The 16,703-nt window shown below is 51.3% G+C and overlaps 1 protein-coding gene across 4 annotated transcripts in view; it reads left to right on the top strand.

Annotated features, from left to right (window-relative positions):
* Scn5a (sodium voltage-gated channel alpha subunit 5) overlaps positions 1–16,703 on the top strand; it is a 96,186-nt gene that overhangs the window by 40,471 nt on the left and 39,012 nt on the right. For all 4 annotated transcript variants that reach the window (XM_045136518.1, XM_045136520.1, XM_045136519.1 and 1 more), the window contains exons 13-16: positions 461–699; positions 7,486–7,659; positions 8,890–9,246; positions 14,937–15,386. In XM_045136518.1, the coding sequence (XP_044992453.1) occupies positions 461–699; positions 7,486–7,659; positions 8,890–9,246; positions 14,937–15,386 (1,220 nt within the window). The remainder of the gene's footprint in view (positions 1–460; positions 700–7,485; positions 7,660–8,889; positions 9,247–14,936; positions 15,387–16,703) is intronic.

A 16,703-nucleotide genomic window follows, 5' to 3' on the forward strand; every position in this document is an offset into this window, starting at 1 on the left:
AGGCCAAACTGGACACCCCCTTTGTACGTGACCCCATCCCAGGTGCATGCTCATATTTTACAGCCTCTCCCAGCCACCCTCCTCCCCCTCTGCCCTGCTATGTCCCAGAGGTCCTTGTCTGTCCCTTCCTGTCCTTCCTGTTCCACGTACTGTCTCATGTCCTTCGCAGCCTTGTTCTGCTCAGAGAACCCCCATATCTGTGCGGGACTGTTATATTAAGATAGCCTATGCTGGTCCTAATCTACCGCACCCCAATTCCCCCCATATCCTTTGGTGTCCTGTCCCTGCAGCCCAGAGCTCCAATATTTCCAGAGTAGAGAGCACTGGGCACAGACCACCCCATCCCTCAGCCTTCCTCACTGTCCCTCTGTGATAAAGCACCCTGTCAGCCCCCACCCCCGCCACCAGGCACGGATCTGGCTCAGTCCCCAAATCTGGCTAACTCCCCGGTTTCCCTCAGAGTTGGAGGAGTCCCACCGCAAGTGCCCCCCGTGCTGGCACCGCTTTGCCGAGCGCTACCTGATCTGGGAGTGCTGCCCGCTGTGGCTGTCCATCAAGGAGAAGGTGAAGTTCGTGGTCATGGACCCGTTTGCCGACCTCGCCATCACCATGTGCATCGTGCTCAACACGCTGTTCATGGCGCTGGAGCACTACAACATGACCTCCGAATTCGAGGAGATGCTGCAGGTCGGGAACCTGGTAAGAACCGCCCGTCAACAATTGTTTCTTAACTCTTTAATTTACTTATTAGACATAGAGAAAGGGAAAGAGAGAGAGAGCAAGAATGGGCGCGCCAGGGCCTCCAGCCACGGCAAACGCACTCCAGACGCGTGCGCCCCCTCGGTGCATCTGGCTTACATGGGACCTGGAGGCTCAAACCCAGGTCCTTCGGCGTTGCAGGCAAGCGCCTTCATTCCTAAGCCATCTCTCCAGCCCTGTTGCTGACTGTTAAAACCTTGCTGGTGGGAGGGTCACGGCCTTCATGGAGAAGGGAGGAAGGGATCCTGAATAAAATAATCTTTTATATTAATTAATTAATTTGTTTTTTTTTAATTTTTATTTTTTATTGACAACTTCCATAATTGTAAACAATATCCCATGGTAATTCCCTCCCCCCCCCCACTTTCCTCTTTGTAACTCCACTCTCTATCACATTACCTCCCCCTCTCAATCAGTATCTTTTATTTTGATGTCATTATCTTTTCTTCCTATTATGATGGTCTTGTGTAGGTAGTGTCAGGCACTGTGAGGTCATGGATATCCAGGCTATTTTGTGTCTGGAGGAGCACGTTGTAAGGAGTCCTACCCTTCCTTTGGCTCTTACATTCTTTCTGCCACCTCTTCCACAATGGACCCTGAGCCTTGGAAGGTGTGATAGAGATATTTCAGTGCTGAGCATTCCTCTGTCACTTCTCACATTATGATGCCTTCTGAGTCATCCCAAGGTCACCGTCATCTGAAAAGTGAAGCTTCTCTAACTAAAAGTGAGAGTAGCATTAATAAATGGGCATGAACATTAAGAAAAGTGCTTACTGGGAAGTTTGGTGAGAATGGTATATACGTTCAACCAGACAGAAGCAGACGTTACACCCCTAGGGCTTATGACTAACCCTGTTGTAGGTTTTCAGTATCAGGGATGTATTCTCTCCCATGGAGCAGGCCTCCAACCCAATTAGAGGATGGTTAGTTTCCCCCATAACAGACATGCCACTATTTCACCTGTTGGCTCATTTGGCCTGGCTGGCCAAATTTAAGGCTTGCAGTGTCCATTGCTGAGTATCTTCACTGGTGATTTCTCTCTCTCCCATTGAACTGCATGCAGTGTGGCTTTTTCCAGCTTTCTGTCAGCTTATCTACATGGAGGAGGTTATCAGCTCAGCTCCAGCAGGATTTCTCAGTGGCCTTGCAACCCAAGTATGTGGAGTCTTCAGCAATAGGGTCTTACCATCTATTTCTTGTGGGAAACCAAGGGCCTCAGCAATGGACTGTAATGTTTTGGGGGTATCAGGGACCTCCCTGGCCAACAACTCACTGTAAGGTATCCTATTCCTGGCACTGAAATTTTTCTAGTAACAATCAATGGCTTCTAGGTGTCCCATTGTCCAAAACAGTAGGCTTCCATATGACCTATTTATCTCCTCTTAGATTTTGATTAGCCCCCATCCACCTTTCTTTTACACAGTCTCTTCCCCTGACCTCACGTGAGCCTTTTCACCCCATTAATCTGTTCTACTTACATATATACAGTCTTTCTCTAGCCCAGGCTGACCTAAAATTCACTATGTAGTCTCAGGATGGCCTCGAACTCTAGGCAATCCTTCTACCTCTGCCTCCCAAGTGCAGGGATTAAAGGCATGCGCCACCACAACCCAGCAGGATTTATTTTTAGAGCAAGCAAGAGAGAGATTGAGAATTGGCATGGCAGGGCCTCAGCCACTGAAATTGAACTCCAGACACCTGTGCCAACTAGTGGGCATGTGTGACCTTGCACTTGCCTCACCTTTGTGTGTCTGGCTTACATAGGATCTGGAGAGAGATGGAATATAGGTCCTTAGGCTTTGCAGGCAAGCACTATAACTGCGAAGCCATCTCTCCAGCCCAGGATATTTTATTAGAAAATATTTTAATTATTTATTTTGCAGGCAGGGGGGGGGAGGAGGGAGAGAAGGAGCATACCAGAACCTCTAGCCACTGCAAACGAACTCCAGATTCATGTGCCACTTTGTGCATCTGGCTTTACGTGGATACTGGAGAATTGAACCCTGGTCCTAAGGCTTTACAGGCAAGCACTTTAACCACTGAGCAATCTCTCCAGCTCCCCCACCCCCCAGGATCATTTGAGGGAAGGAATCTTTGTGGAATCCTGGAAGACATTAGTCTTGTGTGTGCTGGGAAGGTGGTGTGCATGCTGACACACAGATGTGGAAACAAGAGGACAGCTGCTGGTGTCTGTCCTTGCTCTCTGCTTGTTTGAGGCAGCCTCTTAGTGTTTGCCGCTATGTGAGATTCTGGGAAAATCTCCAGTCTCTGCCTCCCTTCTCGCTGTAAACACACGGGGACTATAGGTTCCCACTGCAATACCAGACTTTCACGTACACTCAGGGAATCTGAACCCAGGTCAGCACACTTGCAAGTGCCTTATCTGCTGAGCCATCTCCCCAGCCAGCTTTTAAGGAGAAAAGAGTTATGGATTTTCAGTGAGAGGCTGAGCTTCAAGTTTGTGGAAATGCCCAGTAGTTACAAAACAGAAGTGATTTGGGGGTAGGGCTGAAATGTGTGGGGACATGAGATTGGTGATGAGTAGACAGGGAGAAAGGGCATGAAGTCGGGGGTTGTGCATATGTAACCAGGGCTTGCACAGATGACCCTCTGTTGCTAGGTGGGAAAAAGAATGAGCAGACGATTGCATAGAGGGAGGGAAGGATAGAAAGATGGATGGATGTGTAAATGAAGGAAAAGGTATAGAGAAGTGAATAGATAAATACATACTTGGATGAAAGGAAAAAGGAATGGATGAGAATAGTTAGTGAAATCAGGCAGAACCAGATTTGAATTCTGCCTCAGCTCTTGCTAATCTCCAGCAAATTACTTGGTCTTGGTAATTGGCACAATAAGTATTAGCTGAATTTAATCAATGCAAAATCAGTATGACAATATCAACCTCATAGGAAGCTAATGAGGGCTGAAAAAGACAATGCATATAATGTGTTTGGGTCAGAGTTGGGTGGACAAGAAGCAGCGCATTCAGAACAGGCGACAGCTATGGCCATTGTCATTACTCGAGTGACTGACCCTAGACGTCCCAAAATGTCTGGGTTGAAATTCTGATCAGTTTCTCGAGACACAATGAAGCCCTGTTTCTTCACTACACAGATGGGGAAACCGAAGCCTAGAGGCAAGTGGGGTGACCTGGGGGCAGAGTTGTGCCTTGTAGCCACTGTCTCCTGACCTCCAGGCACAGGGACCTGCTGGCCGTGGGTCCAGGTGGTCACAGAGCCAGCCCTCCTCCATGGGCTCCTCAGGGAGTCCCCTGAGATCATTGCTGGAGGGGAGGCTCCTGGCCTGGTCTCAGCACACTCTCCCTCTCTCCCTCCCTCCCTCCCTCCCTCCCTCCCTCCTCCTCCTCCTCCTCCTCCTTCTTCTTCTCTCTCTCTCTCTCTCTCTCTAATCTCTCTCTCTCACACACACACCTGACCTGGTTCTCTCTCAGACCCAGCTGCTCAGGTGGCCCCACAAGGAGATCTCACACACTGCAGGCCAAGGGGACTTTTTTCTCCTCCCTGCTTTCCTTAGATAGCTACCTGCAGAATGTATTCACACTTTTCCATGCACTTGAGCCCATATGGGAATCCTTCCTGTTGTCTCTATGCGAACCCCAGGAAAGATGCATTTGGCCCCCAGGAGTCCCGTGGCACTGCTGAGCATATGGCTTGGTCTTTAGGTGGTGATTCGGTAGGCTTTAAGTTGGGTGTGGTACTGCTGAGTTGGGAGCCCTGGGTTGGACTGGGCAGCGCTTGGATGTGGTGCTCAGCAATGGTGGTGGCTTCAGTGGACTGTCAGCCAGTGGCTGAATGGCCCTGTGCTGCCCTCGTGACTCTGTTACTGGTAACAGATGATGTGGCTGGTTTACAGCTATATTATGTTCTGTTTGGATTGCTTTATTGCTCATATGAAAGGTTTTGATTTTTCTTGAATTTAATATAGTCCATGTGGCTTAAATATTAAATGCAAAGAAACAAAACCACAAAAATAAACACAGGTAAATAATGTTGGTATGGAGAAAGCCTTTCTAAGCCTTTCTCTAAAGACAGACTCCATAAAGGGGAAGATTGTCAGATTAGACTGCCCAGCCCATCACATAAACAAGATGAAAGGTAAATGAAACTCCCTTTCCCAGTAGCATTCTGGACGAGGGAATCTGAAAAGCCAGTCTCATTAAGAAGCAACAGAAAAGAAAAGACAGCATTTTTTTTTATTGTGCAGTTAACGGAAAATAACAAAATCTCCAAGTGCCAAACACAAGGAGGGGCTTAGAAAACCACAGGAGCATTTATGAAAATGTCACAATGAAACCTGTTACCTTGCACAATTAATATGTGCTAGTAAAATACATATAGGTGTGCTGGAGGGATGGCTTAGCAGTTAAGGCACTTGCCCGCGAAGCCTAAGGACCCAGGTTCAACTCCCCACAACCCATGTAAGCCAGACGCACATGGGGACACACGCACACAAGATAGCCCACGTGTCTGGAGTTCAGTTTCAGTGGCTAGAGGCCCTGGCATGCCAATTCAATCCCCCCCCCCCTTCTTCTCTGTCTCTCTCATAAAATATATAATTTTTGTTTTTGTTTTGGTTTTGGTTTTGGTTTTCTGAGGTAGGGTCTCAGTCTAGCCTGGGCTGACCTGGAATTCATTCTGGAGTCTCAGGGTGGCCTCAAACTTAAAGTGATCCTCCTACCTCTGCCTCCTGAGTGCTGGGATTAAAGGCGTGCACCACCACACCCAGATCATAAAATAAATAATTTTAAAAAATGCATATACATGAAGGAAAAAGTCCTCAGCAGTAAGCACATGAAAGGCTGTGCCCATGTGTGTGAGGACACTCATCAGAGTCCTCTGGAGACTAAGATTTCAAAGGCAGTGGCCATTAGAACTGAACCGAACGGCCTCAGAGAAAGAAAACTGTCTTCATGCATTTTCTGCTGCTGTGACAAAATACCACAGACAACTTAGAAACAGTGGCACTTTATTTGGCTCATGGGTTTGTTTTTGTTTTGCATATGTGTGATATGGTATATGTGTTGTGTATGTGCGGCATGTGCATGTGTGTGCGTGTGTGTGTGTGTGTGTGTGTGTGTGCATGCAGACTCATGCGACCCTCAGGCAGAGGCTGGATCTGGTGTCCCGCCCTGGATCGCTCAAATATTTGTGTGTTGCCTTCAGATGGAGTCTCTCACTGATTCTTAAGCCTGAAGTTTCCATGAGCCCCAGTGATTCCCCCACTGGACCGAGGTGACAGGAGTGCATGGCCACGCCCAGCTGCTTATGGGGGTGCTAGAGAATCGAACTAAGGTGGTCTCAGGTCCCTCGGCCTTGTGCTTGCGTGGGAGGTGCTCCTAACCACCAAGCCCTCTCTCCAGCCCCAGGCTCATGGATCTTGAGGCAGAGGAGTCCAATATCAAGGGACCCCTTGCTGGTCTTCTTGTCTCGTAGCCTACTGGAAGGGATCATGCGGCAAGAAAGCAAGTCACAGGGAGAGAGGAAAAGGGGGCCAAGCTCCTTTCCTTAAAACGACCCCACTCTCATAGTAACAGCCTTAGCCTATTCATGAGGGCTGTAGCCCCATCACCCAGTCACCTCCTTGGGGTCCCGCTTCTAAATTCCAGCCCAACAGCAGTTAAATCTCAACATGAGTCTTAAACCATAGTGGTAACCATTTACATTCAGTCAAATGCCAGACCACAAAGCCTGCACCTGGCAGCAGGGGCGAGGCAGAAGCCCTGCCTTAGCCCAGGCTAGAAGAGTTAAAAAAAAAAAAAAAAGATGGAACCCCGGAAGCTTGTGACTATGGACTTGACAGCATACAGATATAAGTTTCAAATTTAGACTTGTTCTAGAATCTGTGTGTACCAAAAAAAAAAAAAAAAAAAAAAAAAATTCACATACAAAATTATCCCTGGGTGATTGCTAGAGCCCTGAAAGATACAAAACAAAAGTTCTCGAGGACACATCTTCAACTCGGGCCAAACTGGATTCATCAAATTACACACCACGCAAGGACATATTGCGCCATGAGCAAATGGCAGCACACAGACAGAGAGACAGAAAGGCAGACAGAGACAGTTAACGACTTAAAAATGCCACACAAGGGCTGGAGAGATGGCTTAGCGGTTAAGCGCTTGCCTGTGAAGCCTAAGGACCCCGGTTCGAGGCTCGGTTCCCCAGGTCCCACGTTAGCCAGATGCACAAGGGGGCACACGCGTCTGGAGTTTGTTTGCAGAGGCTGGAAGCCCTGGCGCGCCCATTCTCTCTCTCTCCCTCTATCTGTCTTTCTCTCTGTGTCTGTTACTCTCAAATAAATAAATAAAAATTAAAAAAAAAAATGCCACACAAGCTGGGCGTGGTGGTGCACACTTTCAATCCCAGGCAGAGGTAGGAGGATCACCGTGAGTTCGAGGCCACCCTGAGACTACATAGTGAATTCCAGGTCAGCCTGGACCAGAGTGAGACCCTACCTTGGAAAAGTAAAAAAGCCACATGACAAAACTGTTGGGTAGAGATAATAAAACAAGGTTTGTAATAACGAAAGATGTAAAAGAAAGGAAATAGAAACATAAAAGAACAAGGGACTGAGGCGAGAGCTCAGCAGTGAAGACCGCTTGCCACTTGAGCATGAGAGCCTTTCCCGCCAGAGACCGCCCAGTTCACCTCCCCAGAACCCAGGTAGAAAGTGGGGCACAGCCTCTCACGCACGCCCCCTCCTCAGGTCTTCACGGGGATCTTCACCGCAGAGATGACCTTCAAGATCATTGCCCTTGATCCCTACTACTACTTCCAGCAGGGTTGGAACATCTTCGACAGCATCATCGTCATCCTCAGCCTCATGGAGCTGGGCCTGTCCCGTATGGGCAACCTGTCTGTGCTGCGCTCCTTCCGCCTGGTACCTGCCTGGATCCACGGGGGCGGGGGGCCGGGGCTGGGCACAACCCTCTGAGGTCACCACTCAGATGCCCTTGCTTTTACCTCCCCTGCTTTGACCATTTCAATCTACTGGTTAAGCGTCCCGGGTACCTGGCCCAGTACTGGGAGTATTGGGTAGAAGTGAACAAGACAGGAATCACCACTCCAGAGAAACAGCTGATGATTGCAAGGTCCTTTGGGGTCCACAGTGTGTCCCCTTGAGTCCTCACAGGATCCGGGAGTGGGGTTAGTGTTACTACACCCCCATCTCACAGATGAGATACTGAGGCTCAGAGAAAGAAGTAAAGTTTCAAAGCTACATGGCAAGTTGGCAGGTGTGACCAAGTCTATTGACTGCTCGCCCTGGGCTTTGCCCACAGAATCCGTATTTTTGAGGCTTGAAGGTGCCTGTGGACCTTGTTTGAATCAGAGACTGATACAGTAGGTCTCAGGTGCAGCCAAATCTGCCAGTCTGTGGAACCACACCTGCAGCTCAGAGTCTAGACAAGGTGCTGCAAATGTGGCCCTTCCTAGAGGAGGTCCTGAACGTTGTGGGTAGCTCTACTGGGGATGTAGGAAGGCAGGCTGGTCAGGGTAGTGAAGAGAAACTAAGTTGTGAGTTCTCACCCGGACTTCATTCCCATGAGCCTAGAAATACGCACAAGTCACTCCACCTGCAAGAGTCAAAGGAGATGCCAGTTATGCCAACTGTGGATGTTATTGATGTTCAGAATGAGCTTATTTATCCTAAGCACAAGCCTGGCATATGGTAGATGCTTGATAAATACTAATGTTTTTATTAATTATATGTATTAAGCACCCGTCATCTTTCTCTGTGATAACTGAGAGGAAAGAAAGATGGAGGTGACTGGACAAGTCAGATGGTTTGAGCTAACCCTAAGGATATCTGTTAAGACAGGTCCGATAGAGGAAAGACACTGCAGGCTGGGAAAATGTGTTGGCAGTGTGAGGATGAGGCAGGTGGGGGCTGGAGTGGGGACGGAGAGGAGGGCTGAGGTTGGGACGTAGGTTGGAGCTGTGCCCTGACCCTCAGAGGGGAGTTGAAGAAACTGCCCTGAGGCTGTGCTGGCAATGAACAGTGTGGTGGTTTGGGAGAAATGAGTGCCAGGGGCCTCCTCTAACAGTACCCGTGGGCAGCAAGAGCCCAGGCCCTTCAGCTCAGGGCACCTCCCTCTTCCTCCTTGCCCAGCTGCGGGTCTTCAAACTGGCCAAGTCGTGGCCCACCCTCAACACACTCATCAAGATCATCGGGAACTCGGTGGGCGCGCTGGGCAACCTGACCCTCGTCCTGGCCATCATCGTCTTCATCTTCGCCGTGGTGGGCATGCAGCTCTTCGGCAAGAACTACTCCGAGCTGAGGCACCGCATTGGCGACTCGGGCCTGCTGCCCCGCTGGCACATGATGGATTTCTTCCACGCCTTCCTCATCATCTTCCGCATCCTCTGCGGCGAGTGGATCGAGACCATGTGGGACTGCATGGAGGTGTCGGGCCAGTCCTTGTGTCTGCTGGTCTTTCTACTCGTCATGGTCATTGGTAACCTTGTGGTGAGTCATCCAGGGGACTTATAACATGCTCAGCCACTCACCCAGCCATCCACTCAATGCCCATGTACGCAGTCATCCATCCGTCCATCCATCCACCCGTCCGTCCGTCCATCCATCCACCTACAGCTCCTTTTGTCCACGCATGGTCCTAGCCATCAGTCAATCGAACCATCTTACCCTTCTGTCAATCAACCTCTCCCCATTTACCCATCCTGCCCTGTCTACTCACCATTCCATTCATCCACCCACCTGGGCACCCATGTTATCCATCCATCTGTTCACACGTTCATTCATTCTTCTACCTGCTCGTTTCCATATCTGCCTATCCAGCCATCTATCTACTTAATCACCCACCAGCCAGCTCTACCATCCATCTACGAATCAAGTCACCAATGTTCCCGTCAAGTCACGCAATCAGTCATCTGTCCGTTGAACACATTCACCCATCCATCCACGCCCTCACCCATCACCTGTCCAGTCATTTCCCCATCAGCCATCCATTCATCCCCGCACCCATCTGTCTGCTCACCGCTCTACCCTGCCCACTCACCCACACTCACCCGTCAGCACATCTCCCGTGCGTTTGCTTATTCACTGCGCTCACCCTCCGACAACCTATCCGTGTACTCTTCGTTACACTTGTCTCGTCTGCCCATTCCTTTGCCCACTGGTTTTACATACTTATTCACCATCTGCTTGTTTTAAATTCACTCACGTGTTTATTGACTCGTTTGTTTATTCATTAGCACTCATCTGTTTATTGACTTGTTCCTTTTCTTCCATGAGTTACCACTCGGTTTCCAGTTCAGGGTAACAGACATTTGCCAAGCCCCGGTTGCATGCAAAGCGCTGTGCCTGAGGCTGGTGCGCATACAGAGGAGAATATGGTCGAGCCCCCAGCCCTGGCAGGGCTTGCCAACTTGAGAGGCAGTGGGAAGGGGATGCGGGGTGACCAGCCCCACACCTCCCCCACCTTGCCTTCCACCCAGGCCCGGCACGGGAGGTCGGGAATGTGGGGTCAGGCAGTGTCGGGGGGTGAGGACAGGAGGGTGCAGGGGCACAGGATGGCACTCAGACCTGAAAATAACTGTCCAGTGGGCCGGCAATCGACCAGAGGCATGCGTGAGCCCATGGGTGCGGTTCCCCCGGCTAGGGAACTCTAGGAAGATGACCTCAGTCAGTAAGCGCTGGAGCGTCCCTGATTGGGAGGTGGGGGGAGTGGGAAAAAGCATAGGGACCGTCAGACACTGGTCCAAGGGAGGGAAGGACTCCTAGTAGCTTTTGTTTCTGCATGTGGATGTGTGCGTGTGTGCATGTTTGTGGACATGGGTGCACATGTGCAGATGGAGGCCACAGATGGACACTGGGTGCGCTGCACAGTTACTTTCCACCCTATATTTTTCTAAGGTTTATTTTTATTCATCTGTTACGGACAGAGAGAGGAAGGGAGAGAGAGAATGGGTGCGCCAAGGCCTCCAACCACTGCAAACGAACTCCAGGCGTATGTGTCACCATGTGCATCTGGCTTACGTGGGACCTGGAGAAATCAAACCTGGGTCCTAACTAAAAAAATAAAATAAAAATAAAAAGTTGGGCATGGTGGCTCACGCCTTTAATCCCAGAACTCGGGAGGCAGAGGTAGGAAGATTACCGTGAGTTCAAGACCACCCTAAAACTACCAAGTGAATTCCAGGTCAGCCTGGGCTAGAGCAAGACCCTACCTCAAAAAAAAATAAATAAATAAAAAAGCCAAGCATGGTGGCACACCCTTTAATCCCAGCACTTGGGAAACAGAGTTAGGAAGATCGCCATGAGTTCGAGGCTATATATAGTGAGTTCCAGGTCAACCTGGGCTAGAGTGAAACCCTACCTCAAAACAAAAAAAAAAAACAGGGTCCTTAGGCTTCACAGGCATGCACCTTAACTGCTAAGCCATCTCTCCAGCCCCAACCTATGTTTTTAATTTTTTTTAAGTTTATTTGAGAGAGACACAGAGAGCTCAAGGGCCTCCTGCCACTACAAACAATCTCCAGATGCATGCGCCACTTTGTACATCTGGCTTTATGTGGACTCAAACCCAGATCGCCAGTCTGTGGAAGCAAGCACCCTTAACTGCTGAGCCATCCCTCCAGCACCTACGTTACCATTATTATTGATTGATTTGAGACAAGGTCTCACATTGAACCTAGAGCTCACTTACTTAGCTCGTCTCCCCAGCTTGCCCCAGGCGTACGCCTGTCTCCACCGCCCCCGCTCTGGGATTACAGGTGTATACCACCGTCTCAGCATTACCTGCGTGCTGGGGGTCAGAACCTAGGTCCTCATACTTGTTTGGCAAGCACTTTACCCAATGAGCCATCTCCCCAGCCCCGGTAAGAGCTTTTTATGTCACCCATCGTGAGGGATCACTGCTCCCGTGGCCACCTGTCTATCCTAGGGCAAGTCCACCTTGCCGAGGACCCTTTCAATGGGCAGACTCCACAGTCGAGAGAGCAAGGCCTAAACGCCAAGAAAAAGGGGCTCCAAAAGAGGCAAGGTGAGGCCTAATCAGTGGTTCAGGCAGGAGCCAGTGTCACGGTGGACGAGGAGCGACCTACCTCAATGCACACGCATGCTGCTGCGTGGTCTGGCCCTGCGTGGCTGTCTAGCTCGCGGGGGACACCTTGTCACAGCAGTGGGACGGTTTCCAGTTCACTTTCCGAGCCCGCAGTGGGGTAGGAGCTGCAGGCTGTAGATTGTAGAGCTTTTTCCCCAAAACTGCTTGCCTTCTCCTCCCGGCTGCCTCAGTCCAGTGGTGGGTCAGCCCTCACCAGTCCTTACATGTACCCAAAATAACTAGGGCACAGGTACATAGTGCCTACCTATAGTGCCCAACTCTTTGGCCGCGCACACCAGCTGCCCCTTGGGGTGCAGCCATGCTGCGTCTCAGGGCCCAGTCCCAGGAGCTGCCAGTCCGTGTCTTTCCAAAGAGAAAGCGCCCAGCCCGCCGCCTGTCACACAGAACCCTGCCATTTCCTAGCGGATCTGCCTGGGGACAGAAGATTAGAGGCTCCGGAGGAGGGAAGCTACCGCCAGCCCGCCAGCCCACGCTGCCTGCAGGAACGGGCGCCGCTGGGGGCAGGCGCGTGGGTGGAAACAAGCCTGCCACTGAAATGGGAAGTGATCGGGCAGGGCTGGAAGCCACGTGTGATGGACAGGGAGCCCTAGAAGAAGGCAGACTTGGAAAGCTGATGACAGGGAGGCCTTCGGGTCCCGGGTGGGTGGACAGAGCCACTGATGGCCACCCCCACACCCCCACGTCGCCTTCCTCCTGGGCCCAGGACGGGGGTCAGCCAGGGTGAGGACTGAGTAGGACAGGAGCAGAGGAGGGTATGCTCACGCCCCGAGGACAGGGGCCAGGGGCCAGGTGGGCGGTCAGGATGGGCAGCAGCTCTGATTCACGTCACATGGCTCACCCCCAGTGATGACGTGCCAGGTACCAGAAGTGGTCACCTCTCTAGAGTGGACATGGAAGAATCTTTTCCTTCGCTGTTACGCGCTGGTCACAGAAATGTGTGCTGTGGCCTTTTAAAAAGTACTTTATTTATTTATTTGAGAGAGAGGGAGAGGCAGAGAGGACAGAGAGAAAGAGAAAGACGGAGAGAGAATAGGCATGTCAGGGCCTCTAGCCCCTGAAAAAAGAACTTCAGACACACGCACCACCTTGTGCATCTGGCTAAAGTGGGTCCTGGAGATTCAAACCTGGGTCCTTTGGCTTTGTAGGTAAGTGCCTTAACCCACTAAATCATATCTCCAGCCCTGCAGTTACCTTTTAAAACCAAAGGCTTGTTTCTGAGGCCTGGTCCTCTAGCCTTGCCAGGTTTCATCAGAATCCTCCCCAGTTTTCTGACAGGTGTAGGGTCCCCGACGGAAGACATCGCTTAGGGGCTTGTAAGAAGTAACTATGGAGCCGGGGTGTGGTGACACAATGCCTTTAATACCAGCACTCCGAGGGCAGAGGTAGGAGGATTGCTGTGAGTTCAAGACCAACCTGGAACTACAGAGCGAGTTCTAGTTCAGCCTTAGCTACCTTACAAAAAAAGAAAGAATAAGAAGTATGCTGGGCATGGTGGTGCACATCTTTAATCCCAGCACTCAGAAGGCAGAGGTAGGAGGATTGCTGTGAGCTCAAAACCACCCTGAGACTCCATAGTGAGTTCCAAGTCAGCCTGGGCTAGAGTGAGACCCTACCTCAAAAAACAATAAATAAATAAATAAATAAATAAATAAATAAATAAATAAATAAAAAGGTGGCAACAGAGACTCAGAGGTATTTGCTGTCCCTTTGGCTGCACTCCTCCTGGGGACTGGGGCTGTTTGTGGGCCAATCCCAGCCCAGCCCCTTGTCCCACAGCACCCATTACAGACACCTTGGATAAGGTGCAAGCACCTCCTGAGCCCGCCGTTGGTCTGAGGCGGCTGCCTGCCCGGCCTCTCCCTGCCATTGCCCCCTCTCCGCTCCTTCCCTGAGCCTCTGCTGCGGAAAGCCAGTCAGCCCCGGACACTGTGAGCAGGGAGCCTTCCTCTATGAGGAGTCAAGGCTGCTTGCCTCTGCTCCTCCATCTTCATCCTCCCATCTTCACCCCCAGGCCCACTGGCCCCCTCCTGAGAAAGCCTGTAGAGCTGTGGGTAACCGTTTTTTCGGGGGGGGGGGTTTCTGCCTTATTCCTGCTCTCTATTTCTCACAAGACAGTAGGAAGAATTGGAAGGAGAGGGAAGCCCATATGCAGAAGCAGACGGGGCTCTGCCTGGCCTCCCTGTGTGACCCCGAGTGAGCCCCTCCCTATACCTCATCCCCAGGGGTAGGTAGGGTTTTTTTTTTTGGCATTATATGTGCATGCATGTGCAGATGTGTATGGGTACACGTCTGTGGTGTGGAGACCAAAAGACAGCCTCAGGCATCTCTCTTCCACTATTCTATCCACTTCTTATTTATTTGTTTACTTATTTGTTTGAGAGAGAGAAAGAGACAGAGAGAAAAAGAGAATGGGCACACCAGGGCCTCTAGCCACTGCAAACAAATTCCAGACGCATGCGCCCCCTTGTGCATATCTGGCTTACGTGGCTCCTGGGGAATCGAACCAGGGTCCTTGGGCTTCGCAGGCAAATGCCTTAACCACTAGACCATTTCCCCAGCCCCCATGCACTTCTTTTGGAGATGGTCTTTCACTGGCCTCAAGGTCACCAATTAGGCTAGTCTGCCCAGTGAGCTCCAGGGGCTTTTTCTGCCTCCCCAGTGCTAAGATTACACCTGCATTTATGTGAATATTGGGAATTGAACTCAGGTCCTCATTCTTATAAGACAAGCACCTTCCTGGCTAAGCCATCTCCCCAGCCACTGCTCATCAACAACATCTGTAACCTTTGACGTTGGGTGAACCATATGGTTCTGCCCTTGACCTGAGCTAGCATCCAAGGGCCCCGAGTTTTGAAGGTCTTGCTTGCAGCCTACATCTGAGCCCTTTGAGGAAGACTCTGAATTTGTAAAGCTAGGAGAAGAAAGAGGGTGGATGAGGGGCTGGGTTCATGCCTTGAGCTGTTTGTCCTAGGCAGGGCTCAAAATCTCAGATCCTCTGTTTTCCCTCCATGAAGCTGAGGTGAGTGCCATGGCCCGGCACGGCCTGGGTGAACTTGACCCATTGCCTCCGCAGGTCCTGAACCTCTTTCTGGCCTTGCTGCTCAGCTCCTTCAGCGCAGACAACCTCACCGCCCCCGACGAGGACGGGGAGATGAACAATCTGCAGCTGGCCCTGGCCCGCATCCAGCGGGGCCTGCGCTTCGTCAAGAGGGCCACTTGGGACTTCTGCTGCGGGCTCCTGCGACGGCGGCCCAAGAAACCCGCAGCTCTCGCCACCCATGGCCAGCTGCCCAGCTGCATCGCTGCCCCCGGCTCCCCACCACCCCCAGAGGTGGAGAAGGCACCCCCAGCCCGGAAGGAAACACGATTTGAGGAAGCTAAGCGGCCAGGCCAGGGCACTTCTGGGGATCCCGAGCCCGTGTGTGTTCCCATTGCTGTGGCTGAATCAGACACCGATGACCAGGAGGAGGAAGAGGAAGAGGAAGAGAACAGCCTAGGTACTGACGAAGAATCCAGCAAGCAGGTAAGCCCCTGGCATGATGGTCGGAGCACCTGCTCACGCACGGTCTGGAGCGGCACTGGGCAGGGGAGCCAACCTTGACCGAGCCAGACTGCCTCTGCCATGGGGTAGCTGGGGATAGAAGACAGCCCCTTTGCCCAACAGCTGGGCTATCTAGAGGGTGCCAGGATTAGGGCTGGGAGATAGCTCAGTTGGTAAAGTGCCTTATAAGCATGAGGACCCAAGTCTGATCCCCCAAACCCACATAATCGTGCATAGTCGTGCATGCTTGCAGTCCCAGACATTGGGACGTGTGGGCCAGACAGACTTGCATATTTGGTGAATTCCAGGCCAACGAGAGACCCTGTCTCACAAAAGGTGGATGATGGGGCTGGAGTGGTGGCTCAGCAGTTAAGGCACTTGCCTATGAAGCTCAAGGACCCATGTTTGACTCTCCAGGCCCCACGTAAGCCAGACACACAGGTGATGCAAGCACACAAGGTCACACACGTGCACAAGGTGGCACACATGTCTGGGGTTCGGTTACAGTGGCTGGAGGCCCTGGTGTGCAGATTCTCTCCCACTTGATCTCACTTTCTCACACCAAAAATAAATAAATAAGTAAAGGCCAGTTTGTTGGGCTTGCCTCAAAAAAACAATTTATTTTAAAGATGGATGGTGCCTGAAGAATAATCCCAAAGGTTGTCCTCTGACAGCTACGCATATACATGCACATTTGTACACACACACACACACACACACACACACACACACACACAAACGAAGGGTAGCAAAACCATATGTTACCCATTCATCCCTTGGCTGATCCTAGACAGCTTCTTGCATAGACGGGATAACTGAGGCATGGCCAGAAAGACTTGCTAGGGATTCCTCATATGTTTAGAACAAGCCAGGGCCTCTCGCCTCCAACCCTGACCATTTAGTCCATCCAGCTCCAGGACCAGCAAGGAGGAATGAGTGGGTGTGGGAGGGGTGCGGTCCCATGACCTCACAGCTGCCCCTTCCCCTCCTCCCCTGCCCCGGGCTAATTCTAAGATTTAAAATAAGCAACTGTAAGACAGAGGTGTTGGAGACAGCACTATCTTATCTCCTGACCTGTTATTTTTAACACTTGGGACCGGAGCCTGGCCAAAAGAGATAGAGCCTGCCCCTCAGCCTCCCCTTGGTCTGAGCCGGGCTCCCAGGCCTGCTCCTTCGGGTCTCTAGGTCCAGCGTGTCCAGTGGGTCTCTCCACGTAGGTGGCCTATCCTGGCAGCTTCCTTGGAGTTGGCTCTGGGGGAAATGGGCCTGGCCCGATGTGGGGATTTGCTCTAGTGCTGC

Source organism: Jaculus jaculus, chromosome 17, assembly GCF_020740685.1.
Source record: "Jaculus jaculus isolate mJacJac1 chromosome 17, mJacJac1.mat.Y.cur, whole genome shotgun sequence".
In the NCBI taxonomy this organism is placed as follows: Eukaryota; Metazoa; Chordata; class Mammalia; order Rodentia; family Dipodidae; genus Jaculus; species Jaculus jaculus.